At 37.2% G+C, this 22,921-nt stretch overlaps 1 protein-coding gene across 2 annotated transcripts in view; it reads left to right on the top strand.

Moving 5' to 3' along the window:
* GLIS3 (GLIS family zinc finger 3) overlaps positions 1-22,139 on the top strand; it is a 358,155-nt gene extending 336,016 nt beyond the window's left edge. For both annotated transcript variants that reach the window (XM_075191338.1, XM_075191347.1), the window contains 3 exons: positions 1,197-1,363; positions 18,485-18,655; positions 21,968-22,139. In XM_075191338.1, the coding sequence (XP_075047439.1) occupies positions 1,197-1,363; positions 18,485-18,655; positions 21,968-22,104 (475 nt within the window). In that variant the 3' untranslated portion in view covers positions 22,105-22,139. The remainder of the gene's footprint in view (positions 1-1,196; positions 1,364-18,484; positions 18,656-21,967) is intronic.
* The last annotated feature ends 782 nt before the right edge of the window (positions 22,140-22,921 follow it).

The raw sequence follows: 22,921 nt of genomic DNA, 5'->3' as shown, positions 1-22,921 counted from the left end.
ATTTTATTTATACTATCCGCAGTGCAAAATTAATTGATTGGTGGCATGAGTTACCGTTGCTATCTGTATTGTGTTAGTTTGCTGAATAAGTTTACAACACAGTGGCGCACGCAGGGGGGGTTTCTGAGTCTCTAGAAACCCCCTGCGCTAACTAAGTGGCCACTGTCCTATACAGCAGCCGCAGCGCTGTCAAAGAAGCGTCCGCGGCGGTGCTGTATTGTATACAGCACCGCCGCAGACGCTTCTTAGACAGCGCCGCGGCTGCTGTATAGGACAGCGCTGGCGAAACGGAGCTGCTGCGCATGCTCTCTCTCGGTTTTTTGGGTTTTTTTTTGGTTTTTTTTTTTGGGTCGGTGGGGGGAAACCCCCCCCGACAATCCTCCGTGAGCCGCTGCAACATGTCCACAAAACATGTCTAGCAGTTGTGCACAAAGTATTCACTACTTATCACCTACTCTGTCCTTAGTTTTACAGTGTTATTTCTTAATACAAGACATATGTGAAAGGGCTTCATTTCTCGTTCTAAAGGATGTTGCTGAACATTACACAATATGTTGACCTATGTACGTCAGCAGATTTGTTCAGAGCTCATACATAACTGAGATACAATGGTGCAGAAGAAATTACTAACCTTGAAATATTAGAGCTGCTTATGACTGGACATTTTGTTTTAGCAACCATCATATTGATTTATAGGAGAAAAGTAAAAAGTGAGTTATTGCTGTACAAACATTTAGTTCTTTGAACCATGACTTGCCTCTCTATGAGATGTACCATGTTTGTTGTCAATGCTGTGGCTAATTGGATTACTGCTCTCTCTATGAATGGTTCCATTTTATGGGACTGATGGGACTGTTTCATCTAGCGCCGCCTTTCATTGTGATGTTATGCAAATAGTCATGTTTACCAAAACTGACAACAGCCAATAATATGTGGTCTCCTTCTGTCTTTTGCAATTGTCATTTACAAAATCTTATCTGTTGCATATAATCAAATCATATACTGTATATAGTCTTTTGGAGTAAAATATAGTAATTTGTAAAGGTGTTTGCTGTTAAATGACTTATTTAATCATTGCATAACCATCAGAAATAAGAAAAAAACATGGCCTGTAATTTTAATATATTTATTTATTTTATGTACCTTTAGATAAGCATTGGATTCTAATTAAAGACTGGTCCTTTATTACATTTTAGATTTTCACCTCATCATTTGAGCCCAAGGAGACATAATGCTCCCCTGAGTATGATGCAAAGACGAACTCCACAGCCCCCCCAAGTCCAGTCAACAGGTGGGGCTTATTCAAAGACGTACCCTGCAATAGCAAATGCTTCGGGGCAGCCTAACAGTCTTCATGTTCAAGGTGAGAATATTGCATAATGACGAATGTATCAGTGCTTTTTATTTGGCCTATTATTAATCTCAAAGGTTATTTCGAAACCTCACTGCCCACTCTGATGAATGTATATCTTTTCGAGGGTAGGATTGATAGGATGGGAGTTCTAACACTGGGGGCCTGATTCATTAAAGCACGTAAAATTAACGTATTGTGCGGTTTATTTAAAAATTCACCTAAATCGGGTACATGCATGTTGGTATTCATCACAGGGCGGATGTTTTTGAACACGTGTATACAGTCATGGCCAAAAGTTTTGAGAATGAAACAAATATTATTTTTCACAAAATCTGCTGCCTCAGTTTTTATTTTGGCAATTTGCATATACTCCAGAATGTCATGAAAAGTGATCAGATGAATTGCAATTAATTTCAAAGTCCCTCTTTGCCATGACAATGAACTTTACCCCCAAAACAACATTTCCACTGCATTTCAGCGCTGCCATAAAAGGACCAACTGACATCAGGTCAGTGATTCTCTCGTTAGCACAGGTGAGAGTGTTGACGAGGTCAAGGCTGGAGATCACTCTGTCATGCTAATTGAGTTAGAATAACAGACTGGAAGCTTTAAATGGAGGGTGGTGCTTGAAATCATTGTTCTTCCTCTGTTAACAATGGTTACCTGCAAGGAAACACGTGCCGTCATCATTGCTTTGCACAAAAAGGGCTTCACAGGCAATGATATTTCTGCTAGCAAGACTACACCTAAATCAACCATTTATTGGATCATCAAGAACTTCAAGGAGAGAGGTTCAATATTTGTGAAGAAGGCTTCAGGGCTCCCAAGACGTCCAACAGCAAGCGCCAGGACCGTCTCCTAAAGTTGGTTCAGCTGCGGAATCAAGGCACCACCAGTGCCGAGCTTGCTCAGGAATGGCAGCAGGCAGGTGTCAGTGCATCTGCACGCACAGTGAGGCGAAGATTTTTGGAGCATGGCCTGGTGTCAAGAAGGCCAGCAAAGAAGCCACTTCTCTCCAGGAAAAACATCAGGGACAGACTGATATTGTGCAAAAGGCACAGCGATTGGACTGCTGAGGACTGGGGTAAAGACATTTTTTCTGATGAATACCCTTTCAGATTGTTTGGGGAGCTACCATCAGTCCTGTGTCATACCAACAGTAAAGCATCTTGAGACCATTCATGTGTGAGGTTGCTTCTCAGCCAAGGGAGTGGGCTCACTCACAATTTTGCCTAAGAACACAGCCATGAATAAAGAATGGTACCAAAATATTAACCAAGAGCAACTTTTACCAACCATCCAGGACCAGTTTGGTAACGAACAATGCCTTTTCCAGCATGATGGAGCACCTTGCCATAAGGCAAAGTGATAACTAAGTGGCTCGGGGATGAAAATATTGAAATTTTGGCCAGGAAACTCCCTAGACCTTAATCCCATTGAGAACTTGTGGTCAATCCTCAAGAGGCAGGCAGACAAACAAAAACCCACAAATTCTGACAAACTCCAAGCATTGATTAGGCAAGAATGGGCGGCCATCAGTCAGAATGTGGCACAGAAGTTGATTGACAGCATGCCAGGGTGAATTGCAGAGGTCTTCAAAAAGAAGGGTCAACACTGCAAATATTGACTCTTTGCATAAACTTAATGTAATTGTTAATAAAAGCATTTGACTTATGAAATGCTTGTAATTTTACTTCAGTATACCATAGCAACATCTGACGAAAAGGTCTAAAAACACAGAAGCAGCAAACCTGAAAATCAATACTTGTGTCATTCTCAAAACTTTTATCCATGACTGTCGGTGCTCTCTGCTCTAACAGAAAAGACACTGCAGGATACGTCCAATACATATTTGGAATATAAAGTCCCAAAGACCGCACAGGGAAAAAAAATATATTCAATTATTGTCACCTGTTAACAATATAATGATAAAACATTAAAAAAAAAAAGTTTCCCCCGCCCAATAAAATTAATTTATTAGGATGTTATGAATGTCAGCTCTACATATAATGCATTTTTACAGTTGCTTCTGAATTGCAAACCCATGTTCTAGCATACATACGTGACTGTCATCACTAGTAATTGGCACTTACACACGACCTCTGTCAGGTAAAAGGGATACGACAGAAAAACACGTACATTTGAGATGCCCAAAGCTTGAATCAGACACTACATACATACGCTCATTACCCTCTCCGAAATCAAGGAGGGTGGAATGGGTGTATACATACGCGTAATCAATGTACAATGTCCTTTTGCGCTCAAATATTAATTGAACGTAGTTGCATTCAATTTAATGCAAAATACGGCACATACCAGCACTTGAATCAGGCCTTGGATGTTAGTGAACTTTAATTGTTGCTGTATGCAATTCTAAAAAACTGCTATTTTGTTACTGTTATAAGAAGTCACCTCTCACAATAGACTGTTCATTTACTGGTTATGCAGTATTCTGTATATCTTTGTCAAAGAAAGTCCATGAGATTTGATCCATTGTATAACAAGTCTGCAATTTATAGAAAGCAAGCACAGTATCCTACTGGTTGTCTGTCAAAATCTCCTTATTGCACAACCATAGTGAGAAACTAACACCACACACATAAAATATGACTCTTATTCTCTCCATGGGATTTCATGCGATGATAAATCTGGGGTTGCATGCTGTATGCTGATTTATAATTGTCACAATGTACCTATAGAGAAAAACAATACAGTCAAGTTTGAATTTGTAGTAAGAGCTATTATATTCTTTCAAAATTGCAACATACACACAGACAGGTTTACAAGCCGTGACCCTAAGACCATAAAAAAACCTGTACATTTGCTAAAAAGCAATATATATATATATATATATATATATATATATATATATATATATAATATATATATATATGTGTGTTTGTTTGTGTATATATATGTGTGTGTATATATATACATACGTATATATATATGTATGTATGTATGTATGTATGTGTATATATATATATATATATATATATATATATATAATATTTAAACAATAGTCTCTGTATTGTTTACTACTATATACATTTGAATGTTATTGCTGCTAATCTATTTGGCTTTGTTGTCACAATATTCCAATTTCAACGTAAGAGGGTTAGTTTAAGGTCAGTAGCGCAATTCAGAATTGTGCATCTTTTTTAGCATCATTGTTCCGGCTTTAGAGCTCTGTGCACATTCCGCTTCAAACTCCAACTTGCAATGGCATTGTTAATCTACTGAAGATGCTTTGGTATGTTCATTGCGACTTGTGTGCTGGGTGTGCCTCTTGAGCATGTTTCATAGGTATATACTCATACATTGCTCTTTAGACTAGCTGCTGTTGACATTGAACTTTTCATGTTTAGTTCAAGTGATCTACTTGCTTGACCCTCATTTAGCTATTATTGGACTTAGTAAAATAAAAGGCTTTTAGTAGGCCTGCAAAGATCGTTCTCGTCTCGTGACCATACATTCTGTCTGCACATCCTCAGGTGTGTGACTGCTTGGACCCAGCTAGGCTGTGTATGCAGTTTCTGTGTAATAGAAAGCTATTGGCCCTCAGAGTCATTTTGGACAGCCATTAATGTAGCTAAGATTGAAACGTGAATGGGCAGAAGGGGTTGAATGTTTTCATTTTTTAGTACATTAGATTCTTTGCTCAAAACTTTCTGTCTGGTGCATGTTGTGCATCCTGGATGCAAAAATGTGCTTTGGTTTACAGCACATGCACAATATTTATCATAACGCTGTATCTCAAAATATGCTTGCTCGACATCAGTATGTCAGTATCTTTACTAGTTTTAAACAAGTTCCTATAAAAAAAAAAAACAGTAAAATAAAAACTGTTATATAGGGCTGGTTACCCCTAAAAGAAACAGTGTGGTGTCCCCACATAATGGCAGCACCAGGGTATGACAGGCTCGGCTGGTCACACTCTAACAGGGAGACCCATTGCATAATGTGTGCCAAAATCAGCCTCCCCCTCAAGGGAAAACCAGCTCTGGGCTGAATAGCACTGGGACTCCTCTGACCTATTTGGGCTGTGGGGGAGAGTAATGTGTAAAAGAGAAATGTTAATTAAATTTACAGAACTGCAAGCCCCAGCAAGTCCAGGAAAACCATTATCTGCTTGAGCATGCTTGCACTTGCAAAACTACAAGTGCCAGTTTACCCATGTTTGCCTGTGGAAACAAGGGTTTGGGTGACTATTTATTTCTGATAAATAATAACAATACAATATGTGTCTTTATATACTATTAATAACGTTTTTGACTACCGTTTCAATGAGCCCTGGCTGCCAGAGCTTGTTGATGATTCATATACTTCTGAATTTATGTGGCTTATCTGGAAAACATATCCAGAGCAAGTAGTTGCCCATTCATAAAAGAATTGGTCTTGCCATGCAAAGTCACATGACATCATAACAGTGAAACAATGTTTTTTTCACTTAGCAGTGATGTGCTGTCTGGATGAAAATGACCCCCAAAATGATTTGTATACTGGACATTTATCAAGTCTTGATGCTTAAGTCATTTTGTGTGGAAATGAATTACTGTATATTTTGAAACACTGTGTTTTCCCCAAAGAAATAGCAGTAATGCGTGGTCCTGTTTGCACAAGACTCCCTCTATAGAGCAGTAGTCCCACTTTCCTGACAACTTTATTTTAAGGTCATAGCCCCACTTAACATGATTTGTTGGACCTGCTGCAGAGTAAAGCTTCTCACTATTTATAACATCGTGCATGGTTTACCATTTCCTTGCCTGGTCGTAGGGAAAAGGTGTTTCTGAAGTATTGCTAGGACATTCACAACTTCAAATCTCTGAGAATTGTATATGTTTTAACTATATGTTTATTATAGGCATTTGAGTTTCTGCTATTAATAACTAATATGTATTGTCATACAGGTACATTCTGAACGTAATATTAGCTTTTATCCTTCTTGTGTAAGAAAAGCAGCAATAGGTAATATAAGCAAATGTCTGGATGCTTTTTACAGCTCATGTGCTATGTACCCCATGTTGTTAAGCACTGATGTGTGTATTTTGAGTGCCTTTTTTTATAGACCTGTAGTGCATTGTGCCGCATTTTGGTTCCTTAAAATGCATAGTGTTGACTACCCTTCAATGCATACCCCTTTTGTTTAAACAAACCCACATATACAACCATAAAATAAAGACACGGACACCGACTTAAGTTTGGAATAAAAAAGGTCCTTTTATTACATTATTATTTATTTTTTAAATTATTTTTATTTTATTATATTTATCTTTATTTTATTTTATCTATCAATACTATCAAAACTATAAACGATTTGGACCTTTTTCTTTATAGAGGTGGCGAAGAGCAAGGGCAGCCAGCTAAAAAACCAACACAAGCCAATACGGTGGAAGATCGCCTCCTTTCCACCAACCCAGGTTAACACCTTATCTATTGGCCGGTACTATACACTAAAGATTAACTCAATACCCTCTGAACTCAAACTGGTCAAGCCCTTTCTAGGCAGAACCTGATACTCCTTACTAGAGTATCAACGAGTCTAATAACATTGAGGGAACCAAGGCTATATTGCCAACACATTAAGTACCGTATGTTTAACAAACTTATGGCTGCCATGCTCTCCTGCCAATCAAAAATCTCACACCTCATGACGAGGGAATATAACCATATAAACTGAAACCAGGGCGGGTGGGTGGGTCTCCGGATCCAGGAAACAGGAAGCTCTCTCCTTCTCACACTGCTTGATGTATTCTTTCCATGACACTCCCACATCCTTCCTATTGGCTGATTCCAACACTGGCTTAAAACCCCCACCCAGTGGTAAGTAACATTATCAGTTTCACACCACATGATTTTAAACTCCCTCGGCTAATGGCCTCTCTCATAATTAGGTGGAGAAAGGGTTAACTTTTTCCACACTGTCAGGGCCTGAGTCATTATAAGAGAGCTAAGCAAAAAGAAATAGTAACTTTGCATCTTGGCAAAACCATGTTTCATTGGAGGGGGAGGTAAATTTAAAATGTGGGGACAGGTTTATAGTTGGGGTAAGGTATGTCCTAGATCAACTTTAAATTTCAGTGTAAAAATAAAGTATTTGTGTGCTTCATGACAAAAAAGTCAGTATTTTCTTTTTGTGCAAAATAATACACTAATTTGCACCCCTTGCATTGTAACATGATTTTGTCCAGGATCAAATTCAATCCTTTTTTTTTTTGCCTTGTTTTCCTTAATGACTCAGGCCCTCAGCATGTAGTCCTATGAGAATAGTGTACAATTGAGGCAAGATCTTTTTAATGATGGATGCTAATAATTTGTTTGGAGACCCATACCATTTGTCTCCATTGACTTCTTTTCCCTGGAATATGAATATCATATGTATATGTTGCAACCTTGCCCTAGTTTTTGACATAATGACTAAATAACATTATATCACTGCCAGCCAATTATTTCCATGCAGTGTATGGTTTTATAAATGACAGGTATAATGAGAGAAATGTAAGTGCTGATTTTTCAATATCTAATTAATTAGTATGCTGGGTTTTGAAATACTTATTGATGCATTGATGATGAACATAATACAGTAGTGCTTGCAGGTGACCCTGTTTAACAAATTATCTCATTAATCTGTTAATTAATCTATTAATAGAAACAAATCAAGTTATACAAAAAACTGACAAGTTTTTAATTAACTGATGTGTGCTGTGAAAGTTATACCCCATACTCTTGTGCACTGACACCTCTTCATTGCGTTGTGTAGCAGAGCTCCTTAATGTAACTGTAGTTGGAGATACTTAGTGATCATGTAAGTCTATATGACTTGCAGCAGCAATTATTTGTTGTTATGTTTTCTTATTGGTTTTCAAAGCTTTCTATATACTGATATTTCAGATAAAATATTCTTTAGCCATAATAGAAGAGATGTGAGTCTAGGCATACCTATAAACAGCTCATGCGCCTTCTGTCAGACACAGAATAAGGGCGACCTCAGACAGCTCATGAAGAAATGAAAGCGTGCATAGTTAAGGCCAGGAGGGCAAAGAGGAGGTGGTGCGGGTACAAAGACTCAGGCTTCCTATGGTGGCCCAGTGGTCCTATCTGAGCTGGATTATGGGTAAGGGAAAGTGACTTCACACACCAATAGCTTCCCCTGGTCCACCCCTCTGAGGCTGTGCGCTCATCACCAGCTGTTGCTGAAGCTCTGTACACATAGAAGGGTTCCACATGGTTACATAGCCAATGCTGTGTGCTCAGCATGGGGGTGGGGTGGGACAAGATTCCTATTGGCGTCCTTGTTGAGTATCTGTGTTAAATTAGATAATACTGTGTGTGCTTAATGTATCACAGTGTTGTGAACGTAATTGATGGGTTTGACTTTAGCTTTGAGATTCAAGGACCCCTTTCAATTTTGTTTTGGCACAAAATACATAATTATTGTTAATGAGATTGAAAAATTATACAAGTCTATCAAGATCGATAATCTAAATTCTAGCTATATTGATCTTGTAATTTATAGTTATAGCACTAAAAAGCAGACTAGAAATGATGATGTTAATCAAATTTACAATCAAGAATTATTGTATCTTTATATCAATTCTAGTAAAAATGAACAAACTAAGAGGCATTTGATCCAAATGACCAGATATGGAAAATTGTTGATATGCTCACCTTTGTAAGATCTGGTTGTTCTGAAAGTGAGAAAATATCTTCAGATTTGGTTGGTTGATTAAGAAATATGTTTGGCTGAAAATGTAAACTTTTTTAAACACTTTGATAGATGATTTTAAAATTAAATATTATAATATGTATTTTACCATGGCAAGTAGTGAGTACATGTTGAAAGGAAACAGAAATACATTTCTGTCACCCTCATGTGGTGGGTTTCTTGCAGCACGTCATGTCTCAGTTACACTTATACTTCCTAGTGAATTGATAGACTACATGCCGTGCATAGTGTTTCACCTCACACAATAGCTACCTCCACTGTTTATAGCTGAGTACAGCTCTGTGCAGTTTTTACTAAGGAGTCTTGTTTCTATGTTCAGATTAGGCTTGCCCCAACTCCATTGGTTTAACCTTCCTCTTAAAATGCAATCCAAAATAGGTGCTACAAGGCATAAAAGGCCACATATAATGGAATTGTTAGAGTTTTATACACTTTATTAGAAAAATAAATGGCTTAGAGATTACCTGCGCCGCCATATCTGGTTGTTTGAAAATGCTGCCAATAGGGATAAATGTGAGGAGCAGAATCCCTAACCCTCCTTTATCAGCCTGAAATCAAATCCCAAAGAGCCAATTCTCATCATCATCAACATTTATTTATATAGAACCAGCAAATTCTATAGCACTTTACAATTGGGAACAAACACAGTAGTACAACAATACTGGGTAAGGCTGTGTACACACTACAGAAAATTTCTCCTAAAGAGATTGTTAACAATTTTACCGACTGAAAAGCCTGATCAGCATGTTAATTCCTGTGTACACACTGTTGATGTTTTACGAGATTTACTGTCAGATCTGTGCTCTTCATCTAACATAACTATCAGCTGAAAAGATCGTGACTCTGCACACTCCATAGAGATCTGCCAACACTGCCGTTCGTGAGTGCATACATACTGCAGAATTGGAACAACATCGTTCCACCATTGAAAGAGATTTTTAGTCCGGTTTAAAAATGAAATTAAACTATATGATGTGCTTTGGAATGATAATCATTGGAGTGTACACACTAATGCGATATTGGTCCGAGCATTCTTTTATCATGTGATCAGCCTGATAATTGGCTGAAAAACCTGTAGTGGTTACTCAGCCTAATACAAACAGAGCGGTAAGAAGGCCCTGCTCACAGGCTCACAGGCTCACAGGCTTACAATCTATGGGCAAATAATGCACATACTCAGTATTCTATAGTTCAAGATAAAAAGTTCACCAAGCTGTGAAGAACCAAGTGTAACTGTCAACAAATCTGTTTTGTCAGTTACAGTTGTTCCATCACAACTTGGTATACTTTTTATCCTGTACTTTAGTATGTTGAGTATTACTTTAGTATTACTTGTGCCTTGGGATTTCAGTGCCTTTTAATGCACTTTTCAGCATAGAATATACCTAGTGGCATTACCATTTTACACAATTTTCCCAACCCTAACTTGATAAAAGTCTCCATCACTAGCAGATGTGTGTCAACTACAAGAAGCAACACATGTTTCACAGACAAATGATATATTTTCATGAGTGTTGATACTTCTTGAGGCCTAGATAAGCAGGGCCCACTTTGGGGTTGTGTCTCTGAAATCTCCATGAACAGATTTATTTAAAGAATCCCTTTGAAACATGTATTTTGTACCAGTAGTGCATCAATGTTTCATCAAGAAAAAAAAGCATCAGATTTATAGCAAGAACAAAAATTTACCTCCCATCAGGGGGGCTTACTTGGATCTGGTGGTACTTAAACTGCAGTTTGCCATATGAACTGCTAAAATTCCATATTTATTTTTTCTCCACTGTGTTTTACCATTTTTAAATTGTTTATAAGTTTTTTTTATTTGATATGGTGTGACTGTGGTTAGTTCACCATCCACAGATTGCTGCAAAATGTTGCGCCAAAAAAACACATTTAAATATAGATCTATTTGGTGTGCTTTTATGTTTTTTGGTTGCATTTGCTTAGAAAGAGTAGTTGCTTTTCTGAACTGAGACACAATGAAAGAAAAATCTTCATATTCATTTAGCTTTTCATATTTCAGTTTAATGTTATTGATTTTAGGAGATGAATTATTGGCCTGAAAATTGGGGTTTTGGTGTCATGTTGCAGTCAATTAGATTGCTCGGGTCACACTGATTGGAACCGACACAGGACTTTAGTACAAGGTCTTTACTTTTAAATATAAGTGAGTAGAAATAATTTTAAAGAATTAAATAAAACAATACATATGGTCTAGGTCTGTTCTTCTTACTTGAGATTTGTTGCATGCATAGATAAAAATGTCAAGATTAAGATAATCTTATAAATCAGGCGATGGATCATTATCAGTTCCATTTTCACTGAAAATGAAACAAGCCATAGTTAACATCTTAATTAATGTGATCAAGGGATTAAAATTATGTGTGATATCACCAAAGAATGAGATAATAGGAGCCAATAATAAATCCCAGTTCTTTTTCCCCTCCCAATAATTGCCAACACATTTTGCTCCATGTAATAATCAGGAGTGAGTCTTGAGCTGGAAGGTTCACTGCACCTATTTCTAAGAATTACAGACATCTTTCTCTTCTCTTCTTTTAGGAATTCACCTCTAGGGCATACACATGTTAGACAGAAAACCAAAAGAAGCTAATTCACTGACTTGACTATTCAATGATACAATTTCCAGTGTTTCCAAGTTATTTTAAGCTGTTACCATGAATGTCCTTTACATCATTTCTGAGTCACTGGTATAATACTATTTGTCTTGTTTTCATTTTTCAAAATGGTTGTTAATATTGATACGCAGTTTCCTAATTGATTGCAGTGTGCTTTGCTGTATTGTGAGCTCTGATTATTATTAATTTTTATTTATAAGGCGCCACAAGGCGTCCGCAGCGCCGTACAGGGACAAACAAATTACAATACAATGGGAGACAGCACAGTACATTAAACAGTAAGCACAGTAATTCAGTAAGCTCAATGCACAGCTAGAGAGGACGGGGAAGGGGGAGGGAGGATCTGATGTGTATGTTCTGTTGCCCCATTGCTTGAATTTCCTAAACAAAATCTGAGGGCAACATTAAAGATATACATTTTATAAATATTAACAATAAAAACAGTTGTGTGCTTTAATATATATGTAAACAGTTGGTCACACTTGAAACATGTGATGCTAAGTCAGAAAGAGGCCATGGGTGTTTTACTGGGTATAGTTGATTAAGTGCGATGCCAGGTCTGGACCCATAATCCATTCATAAACATCACAACACAACTAGCATGGATCTCACCTATAACAGCCTGTTTCCCTTCACGTTCTTTAAACTTACTGGTACCCAATTGCCCCAAGAACTTGCCCAAGCCGAATGTGCTTTCTAATAGGTAGAATAGTTGACCAGACAACAGAGTGGCAGTAACAGTAGTCATTTTTATGAGTAAACATCAAGGTACAAGATCACAACAAATAGGCAGGATCAAGTCCAAGGGGTATATTTACTAAACTGCGGGTTTGAAAAAGTGGAGATGTTGCCTATCGCAACCAATCAGATTCTAGCTGTCATTTTGTAGAATGCACTAAATAAATGACAGCTAGAATCTGATTGGTTGCTATAGGCATCATCTCCACCTTTTCAAGCCTGCAGTTTAGTAAATCTAGCCCCAAGAGTGACGTCACTTACAAGCACAAAACAAAGTATATTATTCTCCAAAGAGGATAGTCAAAAGTCCTATACCAAGGGTCAGGTTGGGCAGCATACAATGTCAGGAACTAGAAAGGTCAAAACACACACAAAAAAACAGTATTAATCCCGCTCTCTATCATGAGAAATTGTGCATCCTAAAAGTTTTTAGGACATTCAAAATTGCAAGTCACTTGAGCGTGCTCACACAAATACATACTTGTAGATGGTAATAAAACTTTATGTAGGTTCACATGGGCCTAAGGTGGCACACCTCATACAAAACCTTTACAGTTAGTAATTAGGATTATTTTTGCTCTTGGTCTACAAATTAGGCTGGGTAAATGTGCAAATCCATGATAGTGTATGTGCCCATCTCCTACTAAAACTAAAAGATGAGTGATGCACAAACCAGGTGTGTTCCTTGGTACAGGAATGCAACTAGTAAATTCAGTTACGTATCTCGACAAGCAAGACATTACAAAGAATAACATAAATAACATAACTTTATTCAATGGCTCAGTCATTGTACTGATTTGTGACCCTTGTGTCACTACTTACAGACTTAGGCAGCTCATACACATATTGTGTTAGCTGCTAAGAGCAAATGTGAACAGGTTTACAGTAATTATGCATATTTAGAGTAATCTTAGTGTAAAGTCTTAAAAATCTAGTTCTTATTGGTTCCTAAATCGCAGTCCGGTAATAGCTAATATCCCTTTTTTGTTCAACGCATACCATGTTTTGTTTTTTTTGCACTTACATACAATAAAGACATCATATTTAATGTTACATTAAATATAGAGTACATGAAAATAGTTCTAATGGGATTAAAATAACAGGCATGAAATGTTTTGCCATTAAATAAGTTAAACACCGGGCCTGTTAACAAACTTTCCCGCTGAAGCATGACCTTTATAATCATCATTATTTATGCATGCTGTTTCATCAGAGGTTTTTTTCTACAAGAATGGCCTTGCCTACGCGCACAGAATTGTAAAAATTTAAAACTTGGCAATGTCATCCTTGGCAAAACGTAAATTGCATTTTAAATGTCAGTGCTTGACAGTATGTATAGCAGAAAATAATTAAAGGTTATTTTTTGGTTTGAAGCTTTGCAAAGTTTAAATAGTTACAGTAATTAAAAACATAAGTTGTCAGGATCTCTGGGACTTGGAAGTAATTTAAGCAAACTTGGAGAATTGTTTCTTATGAAAAAAAGGAAAAATGAAGAAAGTGCTGTTCTACTTCTTATAAATAAGGAAAATGTTGTGATCCTTGCTTTAACAGGTTTTACTATTGCAGCTCTTTCAAAACTATAATTTAAGAAAAACAACAGATTCTTTTATAACCATGATTTTTTAATCTATTAGAGGGTAGTTTCAAATAGAAAATGCAATAGAAAATAATCTCGGTGGTACTCGGGTTTCTGACGAGTCCTTTAATCGACACCGAGTATATAGGCAAAATAAATTTGATTAGTATAACAGCGACATGGATTAAATGCAGGCTTACAATAAAACAGACAGAGGACATTTCTGCTATCCAGAATGTTAGAAATTGTCAACATTTACGTCACAAAACAGAGCGACATTGAGATCTATAAATTTAAAGCGACAATGGCAGGACCCGGTAACTGGACAATTAAATCTAAGGGTTAGGGTTACGGTTAGTGTTAGGATTAGGATTGCGGTTAGGGTTAGGCACTGGCTCCTGCCATTGCCACTTTAAATACGCCACTTTAAATCTCAATGTCACTCTGTTATGTGACGAGAAAGTGAAGTACCAGCATTCACTCTGTTTGCAATTTCTAGCAGTCCAGTTGCCAGTGTCATCGGACATGTCCTCTGTCTGTTTTAATGTAAGTCTGCATTTAATTCATGTCACTGTTTAGTGATCGGAATTTTTTTGTCTGTATACTTGGTGTCGGTAATGGACTCATCGGAATAATGTACCCCACCCAGTAATCTACTACATGATAAAGATTACAGCAATGAAGTTTAGACAACATTTTGAAGTTACAGTGCAATTTTCAAATGTAGCAAATGTCAACTACATCAAGGGGAAGAATAGGCTTTTTGTGGGGGGCTGTGGTGGAAACCATCATATATTTGCTGCCAATAATAATTTAGGAAAGCGTAAGATTATGGGCCTGCAGCTCAAATTCTATTGAAAATTCAATATGTAAAAAGCATGCATGGTTTTGAAATGTTTGGAGCACTTTTTAATTGCATTATTTTTGAATTGTTCCCTGCTCATCACTTCAAAAATGGTTCTCCCTGTGTACATGTGCAGCTTAAAGTGGGGAAACACCGACGTCACTAAACTGAAAACTATTACAGTAGATAGCGACAAACAGGGACGTAACATGGAATAAATGGGCCCCATAGAGACATTTGGACAGCTATCTTCTCTTACCTTTCCTACATGACATCACTCTGTGAGGTGAGCTGCAGCATGATCTATATGGGTGACATCGTTTATGTCTGTGATTATATGTTGTTTTCCTGCACATAGCAGGCAACTTAGTCTCTAAGTTCACGGATTTGTTCCTTGAATGCTGGTGGCTCCATTAACAGAGCGAGACAGTGCTTATGTGTCAGGAATTTAGAACTTATGCTGCCTGCTGCATAGTAAAACGACAGAGTTCCCATACAGGCAGAACTATGCAAAGTGCTCATATGCCATCAGCCTAAGGACCCTGCTACACGTCAGTCACATGGATGCAGCTTTCCATGGAAAGCAACATTTTATTTATCAGTTATTCATTAATAGGTGACATGTCGTAGTAATTTCCCTCTCTCCTTGTCTCCAGCTGTATACTTGTAAACCCGCTTGCTTCCTCTGAATGTAATAAACATAGGCTGTTTCAGTTCTAAAGTGTGATCTCATACATCTGTTGTCATCACACAGACATTTTCATGTGTCTTCTAACCACTATTACTATGTTCATCCTTTAAAATTCTCCCTCAGTGCTCCTCTCACTACACTCACAGTCCGATGGAATTTCTGTGGCTGTGTAGTTTACTCCATTCCCACAGTGATCTTTTTCATATTTTTCATACCTTATGGCTTCCATCACACGAAAATCATGAGTGTACTTTCTGTGGCTGGAAATAAATGCACCTTTCACATCACATTGTATGTACTGCACATAAAATAATAATTTCTGATTCATCACTTTTTTGAGTCAAGCCCTTGCTCATCTCTGCTCTGGTGCTGATGTTCTGTCATTTACATGTATCCCTCATCCAGCGATGTAATAAAGGGTCAAAGGGCAGTACTGGAGCTCCTGTATGAAACCATTTATAGCAACAGATTTCCTTTTTGAACTGCAAAAGTTCAGTTCTTTGACTATCCCCTTTGGGAAATTTGGTTTAAAAAATGTATCAATATATATTTGTAATAGTCCACAATCGTTCCAAGAAGATTATCTTTATTGATGTGAAGTGCTCATGACCTCATCTTGTCACCACGAATCATTCTTGTGACTGCATAGGACAACTCATTTCCATCTACAGTTGTTTGATTCTGAGAAAATGAGATAGATAGCAATAATTAGCAATTAATCCCAAAATCATCTCATAAAACATAATGGAGATAAAGTAATCAAGAAATCATTTTCCTATCATCAGACAGACTCCTGTAACTGTTGCTGATGACAGCAGGTGCTTGCTGATGTCTGATGGTGACTGAATGAACGTTAAAGTAGTTAGATGATCTTCCCAAAACAACTGGCAGTCATTAAGGCAATGTTGCTTGACACGGTTTTAGGTTTAGGGTCATCTTGAACATATTTCTAGAGAGATCAGTCAGAGATGGGTCTATAATGAGGCTGACTTGTACACTAAGATCTGGTGGGAATTTTTAAAAAATCATACAATTTCTTGCTGCCAAAGTAACTTCATCTAAATGACACAAGTGTCAAGGCTTCTAATAACTTCTAAAAGGTTTACATTCTCCTAAAATAAATGATTATGTTTCATCATGTAAGTGGGTAATGGGTGCCATTAAAGGTGCAACCTTAGTCTGCAGAATGGTGAGACCAACCCCTGGGACTACTAGGTTAATAATGCACACAAGTAATAATAATAGAATGGAAAAAATGTGGATCAATACATTTTAGTACAAGTAACTGCAATAGCAATCAAAGTGGGAAGTTTGGGAATGGGTAATATTGGAGGGTCATGAGTATGTAGCCAATCACTTGCCAATTACATTTCTGAAAATATTAGGGATTGCAGTTCAGCAACAGCTGGCGAGCAACAGGTTTCCTCGATGTATTGTGATTGCTGGACCAGAAGCCTCAGCATACAGAGTTATAGCAAATTGATCTGCCTCTTCAATGTCTATTCAAAGCCCATAAATTAAGTAATAAATAAGGATCAGGAGAAATTGAGAAAGTGATAAAGCAATTCTTGGAAAAACTGTGATAAACATCTTGGCATGAATATTACAGGACTCTTAAACCATAAAGTTGAGTCATGAATGCTTGCTCACCATTTTACACCCTACAGCTCTTGCTGAAATGCTGACTTAATCCAATGCATATGTTTTGTGACACATCCAGGGAAAGTGTTGTCTCATTTTTGCTTAGCATGTTTTATTTTAACAACTATAACAAAATATAGTTTTCAAGCACATATCTGCAATCTTTCATTATTGCCATTGGGAAAAGTCTGCAGAGTGTTAAGAAGATACCATAATTAAAAGGTAGCCAAAAAGAACTAATGTACACTAAAGGGTTTATATACAAGGTGTTTTTGCTGCTAAAAACATCATCATAATACATTTAATTTATGAAATGCTAAAAGGCAAAGTCATGGTTAAAAATCCTCTCTGGTGATGATACACATCTCATTTGAGCTGGTACATTTAGATTTACACTAATGTCCATGGCTCTACATAGCAAGATGCTGGTATTTGCAGAGAAGCAGAAGTTTGCACAGACCAATGGGGGATAGTCCAGCAGAGCGGACCAGTGTGTGTCCTCACCAGAGGATGAATGACCCAGTTACAGAGTAAGCATGCCTAGCACTAAACCCCCCATCAACACCAACTGTCTCCATTAGCTCACCAGGAAAAATGCTCTGCATCTACCCAAACCGCAATTTCAAGGGAGGCAAGGCCCCTTTCCCAGTAAGCCATGGCATTTTTGAATGTGGAAAGTTTGGACTCTTGGCAGATATGCCATTATCCCTGTTCACATACTAAATAACTAGACAAGTAAAAGTGAATCACCTTTTAAAGGAAGTGTATAAATATTTACAAGTATATGTTCGCTAACAGAACTTAAAAGCAAATTCTTCCCCTCCTCTCTAGGGACCTGGTCCCTCAAATTACGCACACCACTGGAACCACTGCAGGTGTCATCATTTTCTAAGTCCTGCAGGCATTGGAGTCGAGCTACTGTGTAAGATTAAAAGATTTGTCAATGGGGAGTATGCAAAGTAAGCTTTCAGTGCATTCTTCCAGCTTAAAATCAGTTGAATTGTACCCAATGGCTCCAACCAGTTACTACAGAGCTCAAAATATGACAACACCTGTGGTGGTTACATGTGTAAAGTAGCTGATTGGGTGTCAGGGATGGGCTACCACCAGACTGCTTCCCATAGGATTGCTTCCTTAGGGGCAGATATTCATATTCACTAGAGTTCTCCTTTACTATATTTTATATTGTCTTGCAACTCATACATGTTCAGATCCGCAATGTCTTGAAGTGTGAATATAATGTTTATTTACCTGACTATTTGTTTGTATTTTCAGGATTTTATGGCCAGCTGCAGACATTTTTCCCCCCACATTACAGCGATCCTCAGAGAAATATGCAACATGGTAATACATGCAGCATGGTGCCTTCTTTTGAAGATGGTTGCGGGAACAAAACAGACTTTGATGCATTTCATAGGGCATTCACTTCTCACTCTGGCATTACAGGTAAACATTGTACAATATATTACTTATTTTGTCAGTTTCTTTTGTTCTTCAACTCTGCATTGGTGGAAATCTACACATACGAATGTCACTTCTCTTAGCACCAAGCGCTTTTATTTGTTTTTTTTTTGGCTTGAAAAGTCACAAAAAATGCTACTGCATCTCATCTACAGTCAGCTCTAATAAATTCCTAGTAAAGTAGGTCTAATAGTTACTTACAAGCCAACATCTTTTATCTATCAGTTAACTTCGATATACTAGTGTTGGCAAGGTAGACCGGTTCAGATCTCCCTTTTTGGTGACATCACAAGGCTGCCCTTAAATAATGCAGAAGTATGACAACTATTTGCTAGCATAAGGCCAGGAACTAAGTGGACTTCCAGGCCAAAGTTTCAGAGCAGATTCGGATTAAGACCCCATGGGGCCCTAGGCAACATACTAGTTTGGGCCCCTTCCTGAGAACTTGTCACGCTTCAATGGAAATCACAGCTGTGGAGCCTGGAATGTGATGAAAGCATAGGGTGTTTATTGAGTGGGATTTAATTAGAAAATACAGAAAATAGTACAAACCAAATATTGTTAATACTGCACAGGGATTTTTGAGTAAAGCTGAATGCTGGTAATAAAGGAATACAGCGGATGCAGGTGGAATAGCTGAGTGGAGAGAAATGTAGTAATGTCAGCAGCAGTATGTGACAGTCCCAGAGCATAGGAGAACACAACCATAAGGAATAGCAACAAAACAACAATGACCAGCACAGGTAATAGAGAGGGGCAGGTATAAATAGGGAACCACCAGGTGCAGGAGATAATTGGTGCAACAGATTAACCCCTAATAATGAGAAGGTAAAGGCACAATAGCAGCATCTCTGGTGAATAGAGGTACTGCCAGATAAACATTAATATAACAAGTCCAAAAGTCCTGGAGGCAGGAGCTTTCAATTCAAAGCAGTCTGTAAATGCAGAAAGCTGCAGGCAGATCCTGATTCATATGTATATATATATATATATATATATATATATATATATATATATATATGTATGTATTATATATATATATATATATATATATATATAGAGGCTACATTTGTTTCTTCTTGGCATTGGTGCATTTGACATGGAACACAGTGCCATGAATAACAAGTTGAATGATTATTTAATTCATGTTATAGTAAATAAAACTCATGGTACAGTGCTTCCTCTTTATGATGCCAGTTTAAAATACAGGTTAAACTGATAATATAAGAAGGATGTTATTATAAACAGGGTAACATATAATGGAATTACATATTTGTATTGCAATTTTGTGCCAAGAACATAAGAAGATGGTGGTAAGCAGGGGTGACATTACAAATGGTAGTTGTATAAACACCGTTCTCTGTGTTAACAGTAGACGTGATCTAAAGATGCATCAAATTAAATCTAAAATGATGTCTTTCTCATCTCTTGCACAAACTAATTTAATTGTGTTTTAGTGTGTGTACTATAACATAGTAAACTATAATAACCTACACATCTACATCAACAACATTAAAAAAAAGCTAAAGTTAATTTTCTTCATTTTGCTCTCTTACCAAAAATGTGCTGGCTGTAAGTAGCTTCTGTTTGCTACATTATTGGAAAAATATGACATCTGATAAAGATGTTTTTCAATTTCTTACTTAGTTCCATTCTTATCATTACATTCCTACTATAGTACACACTTACCAACGTTTGAAATGACCAAAAAAGGGATACATAAGGTCTGTGTAACTCACCCATGTTTAAGCATGCTCAGAGAGGCACAGTCAACCTTGGCAGCCTTTCCTGTATGACTTGGCATAAGTCACAGCTTACTGTACACGGACTCAAAATGCATACAATACACAGGGTGAGCGTTATTTCATTGAATTTAGGAATTTTGTGGAAACAGTTCATCAGTGTATCCAACAGACTTACACACCATGAGGGAAATTTGGATTGAAAAGAAGGGCTGTCTCTTTAGATATTTACACATGCCCAGTTCCACCATGTTTTATTCGTACCAGTTCTTCTGATATGATTGATGCCAATTTTATTATCGTGTTTGCAGATGCCTAAATCAAACATTGAGGTGATTCATTAAAGCACACAAAACAAATGTATTGTGCATTTTTTTATTTTTATTTTTAAAAAAGCACATTAATCAAGCATACACATGCCCGTACAGACAATACAATGCAGGATACGTCCAAAACATATGTGAAATGTCCCAAAAGAGCACACAGAAAAAAAAACCTATTAAATTAATGTTACCTGTTAATAATATAATATAATAAAAAATAAATAAAAATAAAATAAATATCCATAAAATACATTTAATAGGATGTTACGAATGTCTATTGTACATAAAATGCATTTTTACAGTTGTTCCTGACTGCAAACACATGTTTTAGCATGCATACTTGACTGTCATCAATAGTAATTGGCACTTTCACCCAGGTTGGTTAGTTGGTGCAAGTGATACAATAGAAAAACACATACCTTTGAGATGCCCAAAGCTTGAATCAGACGCTGTTCCGTGCACTCGCGTTTGGCATTCCCTCACTGTACATTTACTGAGTGCATACGCCCAGTCTTCTCCCCGTTCCATCTATGAAACTATAGGCTGTAGATCTTTGCACTCGAAGATGAATGGCATATGGTTTGTTTCTGTGCATGCACAGAGCGATTTTACGTGAAATATGGCACCTATCAACATTTACGTTCCTTAAAGAATCAGGCCCTGAGTTTTCAATTGACTGTGTACAAACTCGGAACACTCAAGACAAAGGGGTATATTTACTAAACTGCAGGATTGAAAAAGTGGAGATGTTGCCTATAGCAACCAATCAGATTTTAGTTAACATTCATTTAGTACATTCGACAAAATAACAGCTAGAATGTGATTGGTTGCTATAGGCAACATCTCCACTTTTTCAAACCTGCAGTTTAGTAAATATACTCCAGAGCCCTTTTTAATTATCTCTATCTTGTTAGAGTTTGTTTGTTGATATTGTTACAGTTTATGTTGTTGCAAACATGATATCAATAAAATGGTACTGGGAACTGACACCCCCCAACAACACAGAACACAATCTGCACTACAAAACACTTTGCTGGAATTAAATATTCCTTTACATGAATTAAATATTGATGAAATTATGCCAAGTTTGAAAAGAAGAAATATTTCAGTCAGATAAAGAAACCCATTAGAGGCTTTAATTTAAAATAAACATATTTATTATATATAGACAATACACAGTATGAAGAAAATATACTTAATAGTCATTAATTTTAGGATCTCTTTTATTTCAGTGTACGATTTCCCAAATGGATCAGCTGGCCTTTTTGGGGACTCACAACGGAATAACTTAGAAGACACCAGTTTCCTACAAATTAATGCAATCGATCGCTGTCCTAGCCAACTCTCATCTGTTTACACCGAGGGATGAAGTTGACTGTTCTATGCCTATAGCATGTGTGTAAATCCACTGGGAAAAATAAGACCAGGAAGAGTTCAGAAAAAGAGTAAACTCTTTCAAAGGACATTCCATGTGATTATATAGATATTCTACTTAAAGGGAAAAAAATAAATACAAGAAACGAAAAAGTTTCATAAATTTCATAAATGCAGTTTAATAAGACATCAACAAAGAACAACAGAAAAAGCAAGATCCACTTTACAGATTTTGTACAAGTCTGTCAGCTTCAAGACCTGATAAGACAGAATTTAAGTCAATGAATCTTATTGCATACATCAAGATGACATTAATACTAAATTAAACTGTCAAAGTAGTACATACGTTTCCAGCCTGCAAGCATCTATACTTCTTCAGTATATTTATGTAGCATGTCCAAAATAAGAATATAATACATGCAATATGTGGCCCATCTATGTACATATTGCCTCTAGTATATATGGAAGGTATTCTGATACTTGGAAACTCAGTACATGGAAGACAGAGACAGTTAGATGGTTGATATGTAATAATGTAGCATAGTAGTGTTTTTAGAAGTATTAGAAGTATTTCATTAAATCAAGTAGCAGCACTTATTATATGTAAGCTAGGATGGGCAAAGAGCAAGAATGTCAATGCTGGTGAAAGTGTCCTTGGGGTGTATTCAATTAGGATTCACAGCTGCGCGTGTAAAGTGTCATTATGGTACCGCAACATTGCGGATGTTACGGTACCGGGACCCATGCAGCCGCACACAATCGCGGCCGCGAATCCTAATTGAATATGCCCCTTTATGTTGTGTTGGGAACCT

This window comes from Mixophyes fleayi, chromosome 1, assembly GCF_038048845.1.
Source record: "Mixophyes fleayi isolate aMixFle1 chromosome 1, aMixFle1.hap1, whole genome shotgun sequence".
Taxonomy (NCBI): Eukaryota; Metazoa; Chordata; class Amphibia; order Anura; family Limnodynastidae; genus Mixophyes; species Mixophyes fleayi.
This window is presented reverse-complemented; position numbering and strand designations above follow the sequence as displayed.